Here is a 24759-nt window from a genome sequence, read left to right on the forward strand (position 1 = left end):
AGAAGGTTTAGATGAGGATTTGACTACTTTGGTCAAAAGACACAATCTAGGTTGGTCTGCCTTGTATACCAGTGGTCTCGTTACACTGGCTGACCAACTTTTCAAAACCTTTAGAAAAAGGATTATCTACCAAAATCATGAACCTTCAGCTGTGCCAGTTAAGTACTCAAAGCCAGTTGAAGGTCAACCAACCCCCATTTAGTTCTCAACTGAGAGGAAAACGAAGAGTTTGTTTTTACTGTGGAAAAGCAGGACATCAGAAAATGAACTGCAAACTAAGAGGAAAAAAAAAAGGCTAAGGGAGAACTGGGTTTTATTTTTATTTATTTATTTATTTATTTTATTTTTCAGTGGGTTTTGTCATACATTGATATGAATCGAGAACTGGGTTTTAGGCCAGAATTCCGAGTTAAACAGGAATAGGGCTGCTGCTCCTAGGGAACATGGGGAGCTTTCCCCCTTTTCCTCTCTAATACTCTGGGAGAAGTAGAAATGATTATAAAAGGGGTAACAATTAAAGCCCTAATAGACACTGGGGCCACCTTTTCAGTTTTAAACCTTACCAAAATTAAAGGCGCTCTCCCTCAGAGTGATACCTCAGTACAGATGGTAGGGGTTTCTAATGTGCCTATTAAGGCTCCTAAATCATTACCCTTAGAGTTCTACGTAGGGAAACTTAAGACATTCCTTTCTTCTAGTAGCAACTGCTCCTGTTCACTTGATAGGTAGAGACCTATTAGAAGTTTGCGAAGCCCATGTTTCCTTTATTTCTGAGGGAGAAGTGTTTCTAGATCTAAAGGACAGTCAGATTGCCTTCATCATATAATGTTTGTGACTCATGATGAGGATGATGCTGAACAAGATAGGTTGCTAACCTTAGTACCTAAAGAATTATGGGCACTTGATTCTACTGACAACAGATGAATACATTCTGCATTCCCCATCAAAATTACTGTAGATAAAGATAAGCCTCTGCCCAATATTTGCCAGTATCCATTAAGGCAGGAGGCCATAGAAGGAATAAAACCTTTAATATCAGATCAAGGAAGGGCTCATTGTGCCTTTGTAACACTCCCATTTTGCCAGTTAGAAAACCAAATGGCAAGGGTTGGAGATTTGTACAGGATCTGACGTCTATCAATGCTATTATTATCCCTCGACATTCTGTAGTGTCAGACCCCCATACTTTAGTGTCGTGGATTCCTAAAGACAGTAGTTTTTTTTCTGTGATAGATCTCTGCAGTGCAGCTTTTAGTGTCCCTGTAGACCCTGGTGATTAGTATCTTTTTGCCTTTACTTGGAATGAATGGCAATATAGTGGACTGTAATGCCACAAGGATATACTGAAAGCCCCACTTCTCCCAGATATTGAAAGCTGATCTAGATGATCTGGACTTCCCTCATAAGTCCGTGTTGATATAATATGTAGATGATTTGCTGCTGTGTTCAAAGTCTTTGACAAACAGTCAGCAAGACACCTTGTATTTACTCCAGAAACTAACCTTAAAGGGGCATAAAGTGTTGAGAGAAAAATTGCAGTTCTGTAAGACTGGTGTGAAATATTTAGGACATAGGGTGGTGACCCAAGGACAAAAGAGCAGATAAAACCAAGGAGGGTCTTGGAATGCAGGAACAGAAAAACCAGACCCTTATTGTCCCTCCCTCCCCCATGTTGTAACTATTAATGGAACAGTGTAACCTATCTCCCCTCCTACCCTATAAGGAGAAGGTATTTGCCCGACTCTTCCCCCACCCAGTATACATGCCTCATCCAATCAGCAAATGACCTGCAAGACCCCTATCCCACTCCTTGTACCCTGGGTATAAAAGTGGACTAAGGACTACCTGTTCAACGTTGGTTCTTCCTTGAGCTGGCCCGCTGTTCTAACAGCGTCTCCCACTCTAATAAACTTTATTTCCCTCTCATTCTGTCTCATGTCTGAAAATTCTTTTCCAACCTGAGCCTGAACCATGACACATAGGATCTCTAAGGAAGAGCTTCTGATTGATCTGGATGGAGTGAAGGGTATTCTGGCCTTCCCTGCCCCAAAGACAAAAAAGATAACTAAGGGGATTTTTAGGACTTGCAGGCTACTGTAGAAATTGGATTCCAAATTTTTCCTTAAGTGCTCAACCATTATATAACCTACTCAAACAGGACCAACCTGAACCACTTTGCTGGAATGCAGAACATTCTGAGGCCACACAGAGACCTTAAAAAAATAAGGCCCCAGCTCTGGGGCATCCAAATTATGATCTGCCTTCTTCCTCTTGGTTCATGAAAATAAGGGAACTGCACTAGCAGTACTAACTCAACCACATGGTGGTTACTACAGGCCCATAGGATACTATAGCCAACAGCTAGATTCAGTAGCCAGAGGCCTCCCCCCTTGCCTCCAGGTATGCTATGTCAGATCACAGAAGAGACAGTCATGAGTCCCCCTCACTATCTTTGCTCCTCATTCTGTGGAAGCCTTACTAAATTCTCATCACACACATTACTCAGCAAGTAGACTAACTTCCCATGAGATTGTCTTGCTCTTGCCAAATATGACTATTCACAGAAGCTTAACCCAGCTACCTTGCTGCTGGAGGAGTCAGGTATCGAAGATGAAAAACATGATTGTATTGTTTTTAACTGACAATATTTTATCCCCCAGGATTGACCTCTGAGAAAGCCCTATGGATAATCCTGATTTTATATTATTCACAGATGGGTCACGAGGACCTCATGGGAAATACCAGGGTGGTTATGCTGTTGTTTCTCCAGTATCAGTCCTTGAGAATGGTCCCTTACCTGATGTCTCTTCTGTCCGAGAGGCCAAATTAATAGCATTAACCAGAGCCTGCCAGCTGGCAAAAGGGAAATCTGCTAATATTTACTCCAAGAACCACTTACGCATTTGGGGTGGCACATGATTTTGGCATGCTTTGGAAACAAAGAGGATTTTTAACATCTGCAGGGAAACCTATAAAAAGGGGAGACAAGTTGCAGAATTGTTGGATGCAATTCTGCTACCAAGTGCATTAGCTTTCATTAAGGTGTCAGGTTATTCAAGGGCTGACACTGCAGAGGCTAAAGAGAACTCTTTAGCAGATCACACCGCCAAAACAGCAGCTCTGCAGAATGATAATAATCAATTAACAACTTATTTCCCTTTTCAGCTTCCTAATAATCTTAATAACACCCTGTTAAATTTTCAGAAAACAGCTCCAAATGGAGAAAAAGATACTTAGAAACAGAAAGGAGTAAGATTTGACTCCAATAAAGGGCTGTTGATAGGCCCAAATGGAAAGCCTATCCTTCCGTTTGGAGCTCAATACCCGACTTTACAATATATTCATGAGTTGGCTCACTGGAACCCAGATAAGATGATACTGTGGGGTAAACAATATTATTGGAAGCCATCTTTCACTATGACTCAGAAAGTTTATTCTAGGTGTACCATATGTCTGAAATACAACTCAGGAAAGCCATTACATAGTTCTCAGGGAAACTTTCCATTACTAGCTGGCCCTTTTGAAATTTGGCAGATCGATTTTATCCAGATGCCCCCCCTGTCAAGGTTACCAGTATGTACTTGTCATGGTTTGCATGCTTTTACATTAATTGAGGCATTCCCATGCAGAAGGGCCACCACGCAGTTGGTAGGCAAATTAATCTTAGAAAGAGTGACTCCCATTTGGGGAGTCCCTGCAGAAATACATAATGATTGGAGAACCCATTTCACCGGAAAAACTGTTAAGGAATTTGCAAAATCTGGCCAATTATGCAGTATTTCCCTTGTGCTTACCATCTCCAGTCCTCTGGGCTGGTGGAAAGTACAAATGGAACAATTAAAATTCAGTTGGCTAAAATTGTAGATGCTTATTCCCTACCCTGGCCAAAGGTTCTTCTGTTGGATCTTCTCAACCTAAGATCTACTCCCTTGGGAAGCATCCTTTGTCTCCCTTTGAAATTGTCACTGGGAGACCAACGAGACTAGGTGAAGGATTGTATGAACCTATATTATTAAAAGGGAGAAAATAAAAAAAAAAAAATGGAGAAAATAATAACAAATGAAGAAACAGACAAAGGATTAATCTCAAAAGTATACAAGCAACTCCTGCAGCTCAATTCCAGAAAAATAAATGACTCAATCAAAAAATGGGCCAAAGATCTAAACAGACATTTCTCCAAAGAAGACATACAGATGGCTAACAAACACATGAAAAGATGCTCAACACCACTCATTATCAGAGAAATGCAAATCAAAACCACAATGAGGTACCATTACACGCCAGTCAGGATGGCTGCTATTCAAAAGCCTACAAGCAATAAATGCTGGAGAGGGTGTGGAGAAAAGGGAACCCTGTTACACCGTTGGTGGGAATGCAAACTAGTACAGCCACTATGGAGAACAGTGTGGAGATCCCTTAAAAAACTGGAAATAGAACTGCCATATGACCCAGCAATCCCACTCCTGGGCATACACACCAAGGAAACCAGGTCTGAAAGAGACACGTGTACCCCAATGTTCATCACAGCACTGTTTATAATAGCCAGGACATGGAAGCAACCTAGATGCCCATCAGCAGACGAATGGATAAGGAAGCTGTGGTACATATACACTATGGAATATTACTCAGCCATTAAAAAGAATTCATTTGAATCAGTTCTAATGAGATGGATGAAACTGGAGTCCATTATACAGAGTGAAGTAAGCCAGAAAGATAAAGACCAATACAGTATACTAAAGCATATATATGGAATTTAGAAAGATGGGAATGATAACCCTATATGCAAAACAGAAAAAGAGACACAGATGTACAGAACAGACTTTTAGACTCTGTGGGAGAAGGCAAGTGTGGGATGTTTTGAGAGAACAGCATCGAAACATGTATATTATCAAGGGTGAAACAGATCACCAGCCCAGGTTGGTGATGAGACAAGTGCTCAGGGCTGGTGCACTGGGAAGACCCAGAGGGATGGGATGGAGAGGGAGGTGGGAGAGGGGATTGGGAAGGGGAACACATGTAAATCCATGGCTGATTCATGTCAATGTATGGCAAAACCCACTACAATATAAAAAAAATAATAAAAGGAGATATGTTACTTTATCATAAAGGCTTAATCAAACTCCTAAAGGGACATTCTAAACTTGTTTCTGAAGCTCATCATAGTAATCTATCTTTGGATGAAGATAAGGTATCACATGATCTGCAACCAGGAGATCATGTGTATTGGAAAAGACATCATATAAAGGACTCACTGAAACCCAGATAGAAAGGCCCTCATCAGGTACTCTTAAGTAACTCATGTGCAGCAAAATTCAAGGGAATTGACTCTTGCTTTCATTTTTCCCACTTAAAAGGGGCCCCTGCTCCAGACTGGACTATAGAAAGGGCTACTGATCTCAAACTCACTTTAAAACAATGCTCAAATAGAGGAGGAGCTGCACTCACTCCAGAATGAGAAGACGACGACATCAAGTAGACAGCTTGCCCAAGATGCTGGACCTAACCCGTATGATCATTTATAATGTTTTCCTGACTTCTTGGACCTTTGCATATGAATCAAATATTTTCGTGGCATGGGTACAATCCTATGCTAATTTTAAGAATCAGTCCAATTGCTGGTTTGTGGCCAGTTAACTGCATCTAGTACTTCTGGGTTGCCTTGGTCTCCCCTTCAAGGCTCTGATTGGGTAGCTCTTAGGAAGTTTATTTTAAAAGAAAGTTCAACTCTGTTTTGTCTACTAATATTACTAGATAGGATCCTCTCAATTGGCCAATACCTGCTCTGACCCTGGCCATAAATTTAAATTTTCTGTTAGGATTACTCAAGCTCATTCAGAGCAATAAGCTAAATCTCAATAAAAACTGTAACGTCTTGTCTATTAAAAGGAAAACTTCCACAATTATGGGATGGATCCATGTGGTTAGCACCAGGCTATGGTCATTTAAGTTTAAAGGCTCCCCTATGTTGGGGACAATTAAATCATACTAAGGATGATCAACCTAGTAATATCAGGAAACTAGGCTGGTTGCCTTACAAACAATGCCAACATATTATTACCCTTAGAGGGAGTGACTGGTATGGAACTGACTGGGTCAGTCGACCAGAGATTTCCTGGGTTGCACCTAATGGAACTCAATGGATCTGTGGTACTAATTTGTGGCCTTGGCTTCCATCGGGATGGATAAGAAAGTGTACCCTGGGATTCTCATGGATGCAAGGTCTTATACATAGCAAATTAGAGGTAACTCTAGCCAGTCCTACCATTGATGTGAGCCCGATGGGTCAAACGGTCTGTATTCCACTGGTATGACCATTTAGCAGCTGTTCTTTTGCCTCCAGTAGGATTAGAGGATGTAATTGCCCATATCAAAGCCTTAACAGCTTTCACTCAACAAGTTTTAAATGATAGTAACCAGACTATTAGCCTATTGAACTCTGAGGTCTCTATGATGACAAAGGAAGTGCTACAAAACCGTATGGCCCTTGACATCCTTGCAGCATCTCAGGAAGGCACCTGTGCCAAAATTCAAACTGAACGTTATGTTTTTATACCTGATGAATCCTCTAATATAACACATTTGATGAATCATATGAAAAATCAGATTTCTGCCTTAGGTAACCCACTCCCTAGTCTTAATGATCTTTTAAAATGCTGGTTTGGTGTGGGATGCTCATGGCTAATATATTTACTTGTAATTCCACTTATGTTATTAACTATACTATTTTGCCTGTTTTACAAGATTATTGTTTCTAGTATTACAAAGAGTATGACCAAGTTTCCAACCAGGTTAATTATGACTAGATTTGAAGCAGTTGATCAAATGTATAGCTCCGTTTGAGATCAATGATTGTAGACTAGGAGGCAGCACCTCAGATAGCTCTGAGAGACTGCTCCAAAGAAATAGTAGGGGAAGGTCAATATATAGGATTTTGGTGAAAGGGGGAGTTCAATACCATTAAGCATTCCTAGATATGGGAAAATGCAATGATAGGGAATACTTTCCTGGGCCATAACTAGAAGACAGGTGTCCAGAGATCTTTAACTATGAACACCTAGTCCAGTAATAGCACAGTGAGTGGCTTATCAGCTAAAACCTTCTTCAGAACTGGAAACAAGCCTCCCCAGCAATGCAGGCCAAAGTGGTCAAAGTATGGTTGGATTTATGACCACAAGGGGGCCATGTCAACTACAAACTGGCACTTGCCAAGATTGTTGCCGATGGCTGCACAACAAAGGCATTGGCCATCTGCCTCTGCGGAGACCGAACCCTGCGCTGCTGCAGCTGTTGACCATCAACACCTCCTGAGGGAGTTCAGGGTGGAGTACGGCACTCTGTGCTCCAGGCAATCTGGTCAGACAGGTCTTTAGATAGATGTTTTAAGAACAGATTTTATGATCTCAATCCTTGCATCTCCTCATATCTAGAAAAGCAATAAACCCCTTCATGGTGACATCAGATCCTCGTGACTAGCAGAAAATTTGTTGTAAAAGGAATGCTTAATGGTATTGAACTCCCCCCCCTTTCACCAAAATCCTATATATTGAACTTCCCCTACTACCTCTTTGGAACAGTCTCCAGAGCTATCTGAGGTGCTGCCTCCTGGGCTGCAGTCCTCATTTTGCCCCAAATAAAACTTAACTCGCAACTCTCAAGTTGTACATCTTTTTAGTCGACAGCTGGGGAGAAATATCAATAACCTCAGATATGCATATGACACCACCCTTATGGCAGAAAACAAAGAACTAAAACAGCCTCTTGATGAAAGCAAAGAGGAGAGTAAAAAGTTGGCTTAAAACTCAGCATTCAGAAAACTAAGATCATGGTATCTGGTCCCCTCACTTTATGGCAGATAGATGGGGAAACAATGGAAACAGTGAGAGACTTTATTTTGGGGGGCTCCAAAATCACTGCAGATGGTGACTGCAGCCATGAAATTAAAAGACGCTTGCTCCTTGGAAGAAAAGTTATGATCAGTCTAGGCAGCATATTAAAAAGCAGATTACTTTGCCAACAAGGTCCATCTAGTCAAAGCTACGGTTTTTCCAGTGGCCATGTATGGATGTGAGAGTTGGACAATAAAGAAAGCTGAATGCTGAAGAATTGATGCTTTTGAAATGTGGTGTTGGAGAAGACTTTTGAGAGTCCTTTGGACTGCAAGGAGATCCAACCAGTCCATCCTAAAGGGAATCAGTCCTGAGTATTTACTGGAAGGACTGATGTTGAAGCTGAAACTCCAATACTTTGGCCACCTGATGCAAAGAACTGTCTACTTGGGGAAGACTCTGATGCTGGGAAAGACTGAAGGTGGGAGGAGAAGGGGACGACAGAGGATGAGATGTCTGGATGGCATCACCGACTTAATGAACATGAGTTTGAGTAGGCTCCGGGAGTTGGTGATGGACAGGGAAGACTGACGTTTGGCAGTCTGTGGAGTCGCAAAGAGTTGGACACGACTGAGCAACTGAACTGAACTGACGTTATTGGTTATACCAATTGGTATGTTCAGTTTAACTGTTTTGAAAGTGTGCTACTTGCTCAGTTGTGTGGACTCTTTGAGACCCCATGAACTGCAGCCTGCTAGATGAATGGAATTTCCCATTCAAGAACAACTGTCTTATGGACAACTTTTAGCCAGAAGATGGTGCTCAAGAGCCAAGATAGGAAATCTTGGCACATTTACGGCTTTCATTCTTTTCCTCTCTTTTGAAAGGCCTGGAGTCATACTCTTCAGTTTAGCCCTTGAGCCCAAAGTTCAGCAGCCAGATACATGTGAAGTTAGCCAAGCTATCAGGAATGGGTCCTCCAATGATGTGTTTTAACAAGCATACGATTGAGAGTTAACAATTTGTTGACAATAAGGAAATGTATAAATCAATCACCAGCATGAGAAAATGGGACTTGGGTCTGTTCTAACAAGCAGTGTAAAATTGGTGATGTTAGTGCTGTGATGTTGGTCTTCGTGTCTGTATGGCAGATCACCCCAGATCAGAAGGAGCGGGGTTAATCCATTCTGTGAGTCATTGTTTGGCCATAAGACAGATTGCCTGAATGTGAAAAATTGCTGACCACGGTAAAGGGGTACAGAGCAGTGCTGTATGCCATTCTTATTCATGCAACTCTTTCTCCAAGTTTGAAGTTATTTGCAAGTAAAAAATAAAAACAAAAAGCAAGCTTCCTAGTTTACAGAGTCAGTCAGATATGACATGATTTTATCATTTGGATAACAGCAGCGCTGACACTGCCCTTAGCTTACTTCATAGGAAAAGACACTCAAATATTGGAGTTGGTGGAAACCTACAGCCAACTATGAAATGATAAGTCATGAGCATTAATCAAGGGAGTTTGAAGATTTGATATGTGTCAGTGATCTGAATCTCATGTGTTCACAGTCCGAGGAATCTTAGAATCTCCAGTGACCAGAGACGTGGCAGTGTGTCTGAATTCTTCCAGAGAGGCACGGGAAAAGGCGAGGAGCTAGGTTTTGGCTTTCTTTATTTGTCTTTTAAAAAGAATCTTCCAACTTAGTGCGCTTGCTCACTCTTCATCCATGACTCAGCCAGGATAATCCCCGCCTGTGCTAGAACATCTCCCCCTCACACCCAAACCCACAAGTGGCTGTGCCTCAGGGTCGGGGGGTCGAGATCTATTCCAAGTAAAGTAAAGTAAAACCAGCCCCAATCTTCAGCTTTACCTCCAGGACGACCAGAACAGGACCCACCATGATGAAGAAAACAGCAGCGAGAGCTGTGCTGGGAGCCAGTTCCTCATATTTTTATTACTTGGAGTCTGTCTTAATCTTTCTCTTCCTATCAGGCAACATATGGATTATATTTTCTCAAAAATCAGACTGAGTTTGGCAGCCCCATGCAGATTCTGGAAATGTATGAATGAGTTCAGAAGGAAGTGGGCTTTTTTTTTTTTTCGCTTGTTTGCTTGTTTTTTTGTTTTGTTTCCGAGCACTTAGTGTTCATTCCATACCAAGAAGATATCGGATGTGCAAGTACGTCTGAAATAGAGCTGTGGACGTTGGGAGTTCTCCTCTCCTGTGGCTTCAGCACTCAGTATCAGGACCACTGTGTTCACTTGGCAGGACTTCTCCACGTGGAGTGAGAGATACTGGTTTTACTGCACTCTATAAATACACCACTTATTGGCTCCAACACATTTATGTTCCCCTTCACTCAGTGCTCACTTAAACTGTCCAGTTTGCTTGACCTGGTCTATAAATGTAAATTGCTTACATCTGAAACCCACTCTGGTTGCCTTCTGAATGCACAGGAACTAGAGTCGCATTACTTCTGCAGACAGACAGAGACCAGGTCTGAAGATAGCCTTCAAGCAGGGGGTCACCTTCTTACTGTCCCTCCCCCTCCCCCAGAAGTGTTAAATATGCATATTATTCCAAAACTTTAAACTATTACAGGGATGGGATACTGGGTACATTTATGGAGGCAACGTTTTGTTTTAAAATGTTTTCTTTGTTGAAGGATGTCAGGAAGTTTGACTGATGTCAGAGGAGCAAAGATGAACCGCATTTGTTTTCTTTATCATAAGCCTCACACTACACGTTGCATAGTAAAAGTCAGGAAGACCGGTCTTGGCCCTGTCTATGGCACAGCTGTTCTAAGACATCCTTCCCTCTTCCGAGGCTGGATTACGTGTGCTCAGTCACTTCAGTCGTGTCTGACTCTTTGCAACCCCATGGACTGTAGCCTGCCAGGCTCCTCCATCCATCCATGGAATTTGCCCAGCAAGAATACTGAAGTGGATAGCCATTTCCTCCTCCAGGGGATCTTCCCAATCCAGGGATGGAAATTGCGTCTCCAGCATTGTAGGCAGATTCCTTCCGCTGAGCCATCAGGGAAGCCCAAGCTCTTAAGGAAGGTAGGGGCTAGGCAATTTCACCCCCTATTTTCATCCTCCGTGTTCCTGCTTCTGCACCTACACTGGTTAGATGATGTGCTTTAAGTATCGCTCTCCGTGAATTGATTCCACTTGCTCTAGTCTGCTTTCTCTGTAAGCCCACATCGTTAAAGGGTGTTCTGAAGCAAATCCATCATCTTTTTTTTCCCTCCGTCACAGTAGCTCATCACCTGAAGTCTTTCTATACTCTCCTGCTTTCCACCTTTTAAATATTTTCTTCTGGACTTATCTCTAAAGTCAATCAACCTACTTCCAGAAATAAAATTAAAACTAGAATTAAAAATATGTACACCGTATAAAATCAAACTGCTGTGCACCAAGAAGGTGATCGGAATTAAGAATGCCAGTAGTTTGTCGTCTTCTAAGACATCTCATTTGTGTCACCTTAGTAACTGGTTCATTGACCATAAAGACTGCGAAAGGAATGCTAATGATACTTGTGTTAAAATTAATTGGATGACATTCTGCGTAGGCTGGAAATTCCTTTTTAACTTCTTTGGAAATTTTAGAGAAGTGGATGAAGAAACCTTTTTAAAATGCTTTCTTAGTAAACTTATTAGGAGAGACACTGTAATGATAATCAAAGAATTCAGCACAATGCCCAGCACATACCAGATGTTCAGTAGTCAGTGGTCCTTATTAGCTGACGGAGCTTCAGTCTTTGAGCTATTCAAGCATATGTTCTAGTGTAAAAACATTAAAAAAAATAAAACAGCCCTTTCTTCTAATTAGGTAATGAAGGCTAGCCAGTTGGAAACTGTCCAGAGAACAGTTACATTATCTGAGAACTTACAATATCAAGCAAGCAGCGCCCTGAATGCTGCAAAGCTGTAAAATGGTCTGAAATACTTGAGTCTGAAGTATAATTGGGCTGCTAACTTAGATTCATGGGACACAGACTCATCAAACCTTTCTCCGCTCATCTGAATACTACACAGTACAGAACATTCTTCCTGTATTCTTTTAGTGAAGACATTTTGAGGAAACACAAATGTGGGGTGTTATCCAAGGTCTTTTAAACAAATGTGAAGTTTAATTCAGTTGCTTCCTGAGAGGCTGACTTCTTGCAAAAGCCAAGGAAAATCTCATACTAATCCAAAAGGTACCCAAAAAAATGTCGACACCGTAACACGGGGGAGGGCTCAGTTTGGAAAAGTTAAAGTGTTTGGACAGGGGTAATTACGAGGGCTGTGAGGCTGCACTGTAAATTCCATCATCCCGTTTCTGCTCAAATAAGCAGCACAATGGTTCTTTTATCTTTTTATGTTTTTACCAGGAGACTAGTAAGGCAGCTTTGATGAAGGAAATTCCCATTTATGTCAAATCTAAACACCCAGGATGAATGGGATTTTTTCCCTGTGACCCGGGCATATAAAAACAATGATCTTAAGAGTGAGAAATCCCAAGGAACCAATGGGCTCAAAGTGACCTCTGAATTATTAAGTTAAAGATATGAAATTTGAATTCTGTGTAAAATGACATCCTTTCATACTACATAGCATTAGACATGATTCCAGGTTGTCTTGCTCTGCAAGGGCCAGCCCTGCCCCACCTGGAAAGTCCTCTCCATTGGGGGAATCCTTGGGTGACTGAGCTTCTCAGACTCACCTTTGTGGTACCCACTGAAGCTGGCTGGCTGCCTGCTGGGCCAGCCCTGGGTCTCAGTGGTACCCAGAGCCCCAGTGCCCAGGCTTCTGCTTGGGGAAGGCCTGGTGATGTCCCACCCCCCACAACACTGCAAATGATGGAAGCTTCTGGCACTGGTTCTGTGGATGGCAAACTTTCCCGTTTCACCTGGTGACACCCAGGAATCAGCTTGTTTCTTTTCTCAGCTTCCTTCATTGCAAAGCCACTCTCACCTTCAGCCTCAAAAGGATTCAGTTAGGCAGGGCACTGGGAGGCTCCAAGCAGGAGTTCCCTCCCTCTGAGCCTGCCTTCCAAGGCTTTCATCCCCAGCGTCCTCTGTCCTCTTAGAGTCACATTGAGGGGTTAGGGCTTCAGCCTGTACATTTGGTGGGGGGAGGGGGGGCGGGGGGCGGGGAGGGTCATAATTGAAGTCCATAATGGAGAACTTGCAGCATTCATTTTAAGAGGGTAGGAATTACATTCAGAAGTGTCTGACTGTGTCTAGCTTCCTTGGTTTACCATAGTCTTTTCAAAGTTCATCCGTTCTGTAGCAGGGGTCAGTACTTGATAATATTTCAGTTGTATGGATTGACCACCTTTTGTTTATCTGATCATCAGTGGCTGGACACTGAGTTGTTTCTACTTTTTTGACCATGATAAATAGTGCTGTTATGTGTACAATTTTTTGTATGGACACAAGTTTCCAACTCTTTTGGGTGTGTGCACCTAGGAGTGGAATTGCAGGGTCATAGAGCAATTCTGTAACTTTTGAGGAACCGTCAACTTGCTTCGCACAGTGGTTCATATTCCCAGTTGGCAAAGTGCAAGGTTTCCAGTTTCTCTCCAACACTTGTTATTTTCTGTTTATTATTATCTTTAGTATTACTACTATTGCCATCCTAGTAGGTGAGAAGTATTATTGTGATAGTGACTGGCATTCCTTGCTGGCTCTTGACAGTAAAGAATCTGCCTGCAATGCGGCCGACTCCATTTCGATCCCTGGGTTGGGAAGATCCCTAAAGATGTTGAACGTCTTTTCATGCGTTTGTCAGACTGTCTTCTTTAGAGAAATGTCTATTCAAATTCTCTGCTTCTTTTCTGATTGGATTGCTTTTGAGTTGTATATACACTCTGGATACTCGACTCTTCTCATATAATTTGCAAAAACTTGCTGCAGGCTTTTTGATGGTGTGTTGATTTTATTTATGTCACCCTTTCAGATACTGTGGCATTACTGGAAGTCCTGGCTAGTGTTTAACTCCATATCTTCAAAAAGAAAATATACCACTAGTAAACAGAAAAATCAACATAAAAATGGTTCATTAAACTGTGGAGTTAGGGGTGAGGGTTGGGCAGGAAGAGAAGTATGCTAAATGTTTAAAGTGAATAATAGATGAGAAGGAAAAGAATTTTAAATATGGAAATTACTTTCCTGAAAGTCAGTGTATTAATTACCAGGAAAAAAACAGGAGGATGAAAGATGAAAACTTTTAAAACAACAGGAATTTTTTTTCAGAATTTTATGACCATTTTTATTTTCAGATGAGGTTAGGTAACCACAAGACAAAATTAAAAGAAAGGTAAATTGGCATATTTGTTTGGGTTTGTGGTCTCATTCGTTAACACAAACACTTTAACTTGAAAGAAGTCCTGGTAAACCAAATGTGAGTTTTCATTACTACTTCCATTTATAAAAGAAGACGAAAGACGCGAATGAACCCAGGGAAAGACATTCTTCCTAAACAGACTGCTGATTGGTGTGCAGATGGTAGTGACCTTCTGCTCTTCCTGAAATTTATAGACAATCACTGTAGATCTTGCAAGTTTTAGAACTGCCAGACAAATGAAATATGACTACCCTCATATGATTTGCATCAAGTTCAGTTAGCAAAGTTATAAGTAATCATTTCTATAGTTCTGTGACTTTGTACTTGTACTCTTGAAGATATGGCAGAAATTTGTTTTTAAATAATTGCATTTTATTCACATATATCTGTATATAGGCACAGACTGAAAGGTAAAACAAACTGAAAAATCTGTAGTTAGTGTCTATAGAATTCAACTTTTTAAAAGGGCACACCTTCATTGATGTTTAAATCTACTCTGGCAGACTGCCTGACATTTAGTTTTGATTATAATAAATTATTATTACTACTACCTATATGTTTTGATAACTAATTACAGCTACTCAGAAGAGACTAGTAAAATAGTTTAAGGCTGTCTGTTAAGGATGGTCAGGGAATTTTTTTGTGGAAGGAGTCCCACCACCTTACTATGTTCAGGTAGCACCTCTCACAGAGATGCCCAGTAAGTACCTGACAACTTATTTTATAAAACTTCAGTACAACATACAAGATACACAAAGAAAAAGTAAAATCAAGTCAGAGTGAGGAACAGAGTGATATAAAGTCTCCATGAGCATTGAAAATAGTCAACCACCGCATTGAGTAACCACAGGAGAGGCCACTCCTTCACTTTTTAGGGAATACAGGAACACAGCAATGCAAAAAAAAAAAAAAAAAAAAAAAGGATGAATTTGCTCAAAGCTTTGCACTTCCAAGTCTGCTGGTTGTGGGCTAAGTTGTGAACTGTTTGGGAAAAACCTGTGTTTAGGCTCAGGTATTGTGAAAAATGAAGAAAGTGAAGTCGCTCAGTCATGTCCAACTCTCCGCGACCCCATGGACTGCAGCCTACCTGGCTCCTCCGTCCATGGGATTTTCCAGGCAAGAGTACAGGAGTGGGTTGCCATACCAGCTCATAAATCAATTTCCATATGAAAATGACCAACATTGCTTTCTTTATTAGTAAATTCTGACAAATGGTGGGTGTTTTGGAGAAGTGGATAAATGTATAGTGGAAGGAAGCTATGACATAGGTGCTGTCTAAAGAAATGGACAGTTCCCTTGCATTTTTCCCCCCCAAGACAAAAAGCAAGGTAAAGGATTAAACCTCTGAACACCACCCTTGTTATTTTATGGTGCCATAGGAAAACAGTGCTGCCTAACCATCTGGTCATTGGTGTAGACTCTGAAGTTCATTCCAGGCTTTTTGTAGTGGAGCCTGGTGACCAGCCAGCAGCATAGTGGGTAGGCTTTGGAGTCCAGAAAACTTGTCACTTTCTGTTTGTAAGGATTGTGCAGGCTATCCTCACCAGTAAAGTGGGGCAAGTCATTATGTCTTCTTTGTGGGGTTGCTGTGAGGATTACTCAGGTAAAACTCAGCCCTGTGTCCAGCATAGAGGAAGCACTCAATAAACATTTGCTCATAGTATCTTCTAAGAAAAAGACCCAATCTTAACACCTGAGTCTTCCCTCCACTTCATCTGGACAAATGCCATTGCTCTGATGATTCTTCTGACCCTCCCACCCACCTCCCCGCCCCCAGGTTATATGCTTAAACTGACTCTGGACATCACCACTCAGCTTTATAATACTTGTACCATCTTTGCTTAGTCAGTTCTTTGTGTCTCTGTCCAATTTCCGTTGACTTTCAGCTCTGTTTGGAGGAAATGGCCAGGATGTCTGGCTTTTTGGAGAACCCCCAGTACCCAACCCAGAGCACAGTACACTGTGACTGCTTAGCATGTAGTTGTGGAACAAATAATCTGATATTAAAATTTTGTTAATTTACTCGATTTAGAAAAGTTCCTGGCTGGTGCATTTAAATGCACAATTTTCTGAAGCTAAAAATACACGCCTCCCCACAATGCAATGAAGTAAAGTGCAGTGCTTAGAGAGAGGTTTACTGAAGAGTAAGATGTTTGTTTCCAGGGCGTAGGGTAGGTTTTTTCCTTTGATTCTGTGTGGTGGCTGGCAGGGTAGCCACCCTACTTGAGTCGGACAGGTGGCCCAGCCGACACAAGCGCTGTGAATAAAACTGCCTTGTGTTACACGATCATGGACTTGGAAGGGACCTCTGTGGGTCGTGTGTGTGTGTGTGTGTGTGTGTGTGTGTGTATGTGTGCGCGCTAAGTTGCTCAGTTGTCTTTGACTCTTTGCGACTCCATGGACTGTAGCCCACCAGGTTCCTCTGTCCCTGGGATTCTCCAGGCAGGAATACTGGAGTGGGTTGCCATGCCCTCCTCCAAGGGATCTTCCCAGCCCAGGGATTGAACCCGTGTCTCTTATGTCTCCTGCATTGGCAGACAGGTTCCTTACCCCTAGGGCTACCTCGGAAACCCCTGCAGATTCTGTGCTCCACTTTACAGATGAGGAAACTAAGGCCAGCACAATGCAAGGTTCTTCTTCTGGTCAGATGAGGCCTAGATTTCAGGTTGCTGACTAGCAGACCTTGTTGGCTGGGTCACCAGATCTTTTAAAAATAATCTGGCGGCGTTAATAGCATCAGCAGCTGTCACTGCGGCTTCCGCAGGTCAGCAGCTATCAATTTCTCCTCCTCAAAGCCGCGCTGAGGGTCTGTCAGGAGCCTTGTTTGCTTCCTCCCACAGCTGTCTACACCGCCGGGGCCAAATGTGGGGCCCAGGCACCTTTCTGCCTGGATCCAATAAATCGCTCGGCCCAAATTTAGAAAGACAAGAAGCGACACAAATCATCGGGAAGGAGGCCCCATTGGGGCATTCTCCGTCCCACCTAGTAGAGGCCCGAGCCCACCACGCGGCCCCCGGTCCGTGCGTGGCTGGCCGAGGCCTGGACAGCAGGGGCCTGGAACTAAGTGGGACAGTGATTCTGAGCGACAACTTTCAATGTCTGCCAAGTGGAGCGCAGTTATCATCCTTCTTTGGGGAGTTTTGAGAATCAAACCGAACTGTGAATGCCTAAGACCTGCAGAAACACGTTTAGTTTGTCCTTATTGCCAGGACTGCTGTTACTGTGTCAGCTCCGGCCCGGGTCTCCCGCCCGCCTTCCAGCCGGCAGCCCACCGCCCGCGTTCGCGGGAGTCCAAAGGTGCAGGGCGGGCGGCCAGGGAGGCAGGAGCAGGGCGGGGGGCGGTGGGTCAGCGCGCATGCGCGTCCGCGGCGCCCGCCCCTCTTAAGAGCGCAGCGCAGCCCAGCCGCCGGGCCACAGAGTCGGAGCCGCGCGGGCGGGCTACCTGCGCTCGGCTTCGTCCGCAAACCGGGGGGACCAAGACTTCCGTGGGAGGCGCCCGGCTGTGCGCGCTCCCTACCCACCGCCCCCCGCCCCCCGCGAGGGCGCAGCGCCGGGGGAGAAGGAGCGCCTGACAGAGCTGGCCGCGGCCGGAGAGCAGAGGAGGGGAGCGGGGCGAGCCGCCCGCCTGGATCCGCGCCCAGCAGCAGCCGCGGCCACCGCCAGCCCGGCCGGCTCCCGGGACCGCGGCGGGGCGCGACGGACCCGCATCTACGTCCCGGACGCCCGCGAGCGTCTGGAGACCGACCGTCCGGCCGCGGAGCGGATCGTGGGGGCTGCGGCCGGGTGGTGGGGAGGTGCGCTGCCCGGGTGGCGCGGCCGGAGCCATGCGGACCGAGCTCGGAGCGCAGAAGGCTGGGCGCGGCCGACCGCTGCACTTGCTGCCCGGAACCCTTCGCCCGCTGCCCGGCTTCCTGGGCTCTTCTCACCGCCCGCGCGAGGTATAAAGGCAAGGAGACGCACTCTGGACCCTGGGGCTTAAACTCTGCGGAGCGCCCCGGCTCCGGGTACAGCGCGGCGCGCCCACTGGTGGTCCGGCTAGAGTGAGCGTCCCCTCGGGGATGCACGGGCAGGGTCCCGTCGCGGGTGAAACCTCCGGGGGCTGCGCCACGGCAGCCCCGGGACCCTCTGACTCGTAACCCGGAGAGCTCGGTCGGCGAGTGCCCACGAGTCCAAAGCTGCCTCTGCTCGGACCGCGCCGCCGGCCGAGGGAGGGCATGGCTTAGGTCCCGGACGTCGCGGCGGGGGCGGTGACCCGCGGACCCGACACTCGGCGAAGAGGACCCGGCCTCGGCACCGCGGGGACCAGGGCGCCGGAGTCGGTTCTGCGTCCTCGGAAGACGCGCCGTCCGCGCCCAGGGTGGTGCCATGTGGGCCGGCCGCCACCCGGCCGCCGCCTCCCCGGACGCCGCTTCGCTCCTGCGGCTGCTGCTGGCCGCGCTGCTGGCGGCCGGGGCGCTGGCCAGCGGCGAGTACTGCCACGGCTGGCTGGACGCGCAGGGCGTCTGGCGCCTCGGCTTCCAGTGCCCCGAGCGCTTCGACGGCGGCGACGCCACCATCTGCTGCGGCAGCTGCGCGCTGCGCTACTGCTGCTCCAGCGCCGACGCGCGCCTGGACCAGGGCGGCTGCGACAACGACCGCCAGCAGGGCGCCGGCGAGCCCGGCCGAGCGGACAAAGACGGCCCCGACGGCTCGGCAGGTAGGCGGGCCGGGCCGGGCAGGGCGAGCCGGAAGGGGCGCTGGCTCGCCGGCGGGCCCCGCGAGCCTGGAGAGGGGGAGGGTGTTAGGAGGCTGCGATTGCGGGTCTGGGGTCTGGACTGGGGGGTGGGGGATAGGCGGGGGACGGTGTCTGCACTCTGGCCCAGCCTTTAATGTGTGCGGTAGCGGACACCGGTTCAGTACCCTGGGCCTCAGTTGCCCCATCTGTCAGCTATAGGGTTGGCTTGGATTTTTCCCGAAACAAACAAGATCGTAACATGCAAGTCAGGGTTGGCCACAGACAGCCCCATGTTCCTCCTCCCCGGGGGTCTCTGTGCCCCTCCCCGTGTCTTCTGTCTCCATGAGTATAAATCCTGGCAAAGGGTCCTGTCCTGGCGGGGGCACTCGAGGGCTCCCCAGAGGGGAGACAGCTCCGGGGCCTTCCTCGGGGTGATGGTGACGCGGCGCCCCCATACCCCGGGAGAGTTTAGCTCTCCCTGAGACACGCTCCCCTGGCCGGGTCTCCTTACCACGTCAGACCTGGTGCGTGTGACATCAGAGCGCTGCCAGTCTTGCAGTTTGTGGCTTTGATTTTTTAATTATAGTTTTTCAAATTGCCGAAGTTAGAAAAATACACGCCTGAAAGCTTTTGGTAGGCCTCTGCTTGTCACCAGCCTCCAAGACCCCTTCCTACCTCGAGAGTCCACCCAGGATATGTCCAGGGAGGGAGGACATGGTCCGATGGAGGTGGCAGGGCACCTGTAGCCCTGAGGGGCATCTCTGATTCTTCGGCAGGTATTGAGAAGGAGAGGACTTCGCACCCCGAGCCCCCTGGGTTCCAGCTGCCTGAGCCCTGCTCTGCTGGTCACTCTTCCCAGAACTGGCTGGGCTTGTGAGTGGCAGCTCCTTTCGGTGTCCTTCCCCTTGCAGTCACACATTTCTGTTAGCCACCCTTCCTGATCTCTGCCTTGACTCTGAAGAGGAGAAGGGAGGGTGACTCCAGACGAGGAGCTGTCCTGGAAGGCAAGCCCAGTGCAGCTGGGTGTGTGGCCACAGAGCAGACCTGGAGCTGGAGGGAGGAGCCAAGGCACAGGGCTCCCCAGGCTGCCCAGTTGGCTGTAGATGGCCTCCCAGATGCCGCGGTGACTGCGGACCAGTCAGTGGGCAGCCGGCTTCTCACAATCCTGTCGTGTGAGCAGATGCCTTCTGAGTTGCACTTTGGATCTGTTTTCCTAAAAACCCTGTGCTGCTGCATTCAGTAAGGACAGCATGTCTAATCAAGCAGTCTCCAGGGTTTCTAGGAGCACTGCCTTCTCTGCCTTGCATAGTTATTTAGGCTTCTGATTAAAATCCTGGAAAGAGAACAGTTATTTCCCCCCAAAACTCATTATGTGGACTTAGACTGCTTTCAGTTAGTTATACTATAACGTTTGGGGTACTTTTTCTTAACTGTTAATTTGTTTACTTCTCAATGACATATAAGGCTGGTATCTTAATTTAGAAAATGTTATCTTCCATCATCAGCCTTTAGTTACATGCTTAATAAAGTATGTTTTACTGACAGGCCATCTTTTTTCTGTGACTCAGTGTGGTTCTGTGTCCTAGAAACACCAACTCCAGAAATATCAGTGCTGGCAGAGGAGCATGGTTAGAACAGCCGCTGCCCTAGTGGACAGTTAGGATAAGAGAGAGTTTTGAGTCTCTGCCCTCGGGTGCCGGGGAGCTGCGCATCATCCTGGACCGTGTACTGACCGAGACCGGTGGGACCAGTCCTTGTCCTCATGTCCAATCAGATAGTCAGGGAGATGGGAAGGAACACCTCAAAAGACATGGTCATGTAGGGTGGGGTCCACAGACCCCGTCAAGCCAGTGTGTCCAGCTTCTGAAACCCCATAGTGCTGGGCCCACAACACCCCCCAAGGTCTTTGTAAGTAAAATAATTTTAAAAATGGAGCTCACTACTGATTTTAGGAAAGTGTGTATTTTTATCTTGACAGCTTTATTTTCTGGAATAAATCTTACTGGCTAGGTACGATGTCCACTGCTATATGTTCTATGGCTTTCCCTGGGGTTTTCCGCACAGAATCCAGTGTCCTAAGCCAGGCCTGTGACTCCTCCTCCACCACCTGGTCCTGCCTAGGCCCTTCTTGGTGCCCCTGGAGACACTTGTCCTCCTGGGTCCCTTGTTTCATGCTGACCCATTGTCTGGACAGCTCCCCTGCTCCCTCCCCACCGCCCCCCATTCAGGCCCACCTCCCAGTTACCAGCCTTCAGCTTGGCAAGTGTGTATGGGAGGGCTTTTTTCCCTTAAAACCCTTCTTTGACCTTTGTGCCTTACAAACTCTTTTTGGAAATGGTTGTGACTAGGATGTGACCTAAATTTTTGATTTATTTGCCTGTGAAACAAGAACCTGTGATAAAATGGTCAAAGAAGTTTGCAAGGAATGCAAATAACTTTCTGGGGAAAAGAAAAAAGACTTTGAAATACTATCGACTCATTTCTGTGCAGACCACACAAACTTTAGGGCAGACTGAAATGTGGGCAGTGCAGTTACTGTAGAAATTTTAGAATAAACTCAATGTGCAAAACTCATATTTTTACTAAATTGGATATCTTCCTCAAAGAGTGTTGTGATTGGTGAGTCTAGCTGTCAGCGTTAACAGCTCTGCTTTGGGAACCGACCCCCGAGTCTGCAGGCAGGTCCTATTCCTCACCCCCTTTTCCTAAGCTCCTGATAAAGGATGGTGCTTCCTGTGCTGTGCGCCTCCGATGAGCGTACACCAGCCTGGCCGCGGTCCCGAGGTTCTGGGTACTGGCGCGGCTCATTTATTCACCTCTGCTGCCCATCACCGATTTTTACTGCATCCTTCTAGGAAGTCATCAGATATTTACTGCCTCCTTCCAGGAAGTCATCATGGTATATCTCTCTCCTTTTCTTCAGTCCCCATCTACGTGCCCTTCCTCATCGTCGGGTCAGTGTTTGTCGCCTTCATCGTCTTGGGGTCCCTCGTGGCCGCCTGCTGCTGCAGATGCCTCCGGCCCAAGCAGGAGCCGCAGCTGAGCCGGGCCCCGGGAGGGCCCCGCCTGGTGGAGACCATCCCCATGATCCCGAGCGCCAGCACCTCTCGGGGTTCCTCCTCCCGCCAGTCCAGCACGGCCGCCAGCTCCAGCTCCAGCGCCAACTCGGGGGCCCGGGCACCCCCGACCAGGTCCCAGACCAACTGTTGCCTGCCCGAGGGCACCATGAACAACGTGTATGTGAACATGCCCACGAACTTCTCTGTGCTCAACTGCCAGCAGGCCACCCAGATCGTGCCCCATCAGGGACAGTACCTCCACCCCCCCTTCGTGGGGTACACTGTGCAGCCAGACTCGGTGCCCCTGACCCCGGTGCCCCCGTTCCTGGATGGGCTGCAGACGGGCTACAGGCAGCTCCAGGCTCCCTTCCCTCATACTAACAGTGAACAGAAGATGTACCCAGCGGTGACCGTTTAACTCAGAGGGCGGCCGGGGGCCTGGACCAGACGGCTGAGCGGGCGCTGTGGGCTTGGGAAGGATGCCAGCCTGGAAGTCTGTGCCTGTCGGTGTTGCTTATGGCACGGTTCTGTTGGATGGCTTCATTTGCCCCCAAACTGTATGAAAACATCTTTCTCCAAATTAGCCTGTCTAGATTTGTTTATCCTGGTTAATGATTGATTTATGATGGGAAAGAGCAGTCCCTGGAGATACCTGTGTCGTTACCAACGGCTCCGTGACATCTGTAAGCCTTTAAGTGCCCTTGAGATATGGCTGTCAAAAGAATTTTGTAAACAGATGGAGCGTTTTTATTATTTTGTTATTATTACTTCTTTTTTTTTTTTTTTTTTTGTACAAGATCAGAATTGCTGTTCCCTCCCTGTTACCTGGGCCGGTTTCTAATAAGCATCTAAGGTTTTTGGGGAGACGCAAAGAACAACAGTTCTTATAAAAGGAAGCCAACCTGGACTCAGATGTTAGTCCTTGATCTCAGTATTTCCCAGGCACATCTTAATTTGTTGTAAAAAGATATATATATTATCTATTTTTGTGCTTTTTGGGGGGTCTGTTTTGTGCTTTTTTACCTTGTGTAGAGATCTTATTACAAAGTGATTTTCTACATTAAAAAAAAGACTGAAAGAAATTGTATAGTTCTTAACTGATGACATTTCAGAACTCTGGGATTATTTTAATCTTGAAGTAGTGGATGGTGTAGTAATAAAACCATTCATCCCCTTCTTGATTGTATCTTTTAAATTTCTGGCTTTACATTGATATCTGAGAAGAAGTAATTGTTTTTGTGTTGAAATCATAAACTCTATCATCTGCTACTTCTCCAGGTTACTTTTTAATTTTGCCGTGTGGTATGGCTTGGCTTTCATTCACTTTGGTGTTCAGATCTCCATGTCTATATGGTACTGAGTGCAGGTAATTACTGTTGTTATAAATGTTATAACATCAGCCTTTCTGCCTAGATCTGATAAAACATTTTCTTGTTTTCCCTATAAAAACTCACATGCTTTATAAAGATACTTAGTATCACTTCTCAGCCATAATCCCAGTCTTGGGATGAAATTTAAACCACAAATATGATTTACTGTGCAAATCATAGGCTTTTTATACTGTCATTATCAAAATGTCTTATTTTTCAAGCAAGAGGGACTGTTAAGTTGAGAAGAGCTTTTCAAAGTAGATATTGTCTTTCTTCCCCACAAAGTTAGTTCTTGTTTTCCTCTCTCTTGGTTCTCAGCAAGCACTGTATTCATTACCAGCGTGGTGAATTATGAATCTCAAGTGACTTTATTTGTGTATTGTTCACTTATAAGAAATAAGTCAAAATGTGTGCCAGTAAATTTCCAAATGCTAGCAAAACCAAGATTTGTAATTAAATGGTCATAAGGTATGGTCTTTTACATATTTATATCTGTATCTGTGGTTATCTGTCACTAATCATCTGTCTACCTATTTGATTGCTTATGTGCATCTCTACCTGTTATCTCATGACTGAATAATGTAAAACCATTGTTGGCAATTGGTGTCAACAAGATACTCCATCAAACCTCTTAATAACCAAAGGCAGGGGAAAATCATTTTACTTATTAATAAATATTTTATGGGATGAATTCCTAGGGGAGTTGTTTTTTTTTGAATTTTCATTCTACTTGGTAATTTTTCAGATGGTCTATTAAACCTGTTAATAGAGTAAAATTGCTAAAAATCATAAATACTGCTTTCTAGAACCAAGAGCCTGCCTTTAAAAGTGATTAATACCTGGGAAAGTGATGGTGTGTTCTGAGTCAGTGGGTGTCATTTTACATGTGTCTTGGGAAATGTTGACAGCACAAAACAAGCAGTTCTTCTGGGGTCATTGTACTATCAGGCTAATGTGTGTTCTGTACCTTGTCCTTGACGGAGGATTCTAGCTTATCTAAGGAAGTAAATTTCCTAGGAATTTGGAGGTGAAAGGAGCCTCAGAGATCGCCCAGACGAAAGATTGGCAAGCTTTTTTTTTCTGCAAAGAGCCAGATTGTAAATATTTTAGCCTTTGCCTGTTGTCTCTAAAACTCTGCGGCTCTGCCATTACAGCACAAAAGTAGCCATAGAAGGCACATAAATGAGCGTGTCTGGGCTCCAATAAAACCTGATAGATGGACATTGAAATCTGAATTTTATGAAATTTTCACATGTTATAAAATACTCTACTTTTGATTTGATTTTTTTTTCCCTAGCCATTTCAAAATATTAAAGCTATTATTAGTCCTGCTGCGGCTGCTAAGTCGCTTCAGTCGTGTCCGCCTCTGTGCAACCCCATAGACGGCAGCCCACCAGGTTCCGCCGTCCCTGGGATTCTCCAGGCAAGAACAATGGAGTGGGTTGCCATTTCCTTCT

General features: G+C 45.6%; 1 protein-coding gene across 1 annotated transcript; it reads left to right on the forward strand.

The window, feature by feature from the left end:
• Window positions 1-17574: 17574 nt before the first annotated feature.
• SHISA2 (shisa family member 2) lies at window positions 17575-23993 on the forward strand. Its single transcript, XM_065902203.1, has 2 exons — window positions 17575-18855; window positions 21797-23993. The coding sequence occupies exons 1-2, from the start codon at window positions 18525-18527 to the stop codon at window positions 22348-22350; spliced, it is 885 nt and encodes a 294-aa protein (XP_065758275.1). The 5' UTR covers window positions 17575-18524; the 3' UTR covers window positions 22351-23993.
• Window positions 23994-24759: the final 766 nt, after the last annotated feature.

Source organism: Muntiacus reevesi, chromosome 11 (genome assembly GCF_963930625.1).
Source record: "Muntiacus reevesi chromosome 11, mMunRee1.1, whole genome shotgun sequence".
Classification (NCBI taxonomy): domain Eukaryota; kingdom Metazoa; phylum Chordata; class Mammalia; order Artiodactyla; family Cervidae; genus Muntiacus; species Muntiacus reevesi.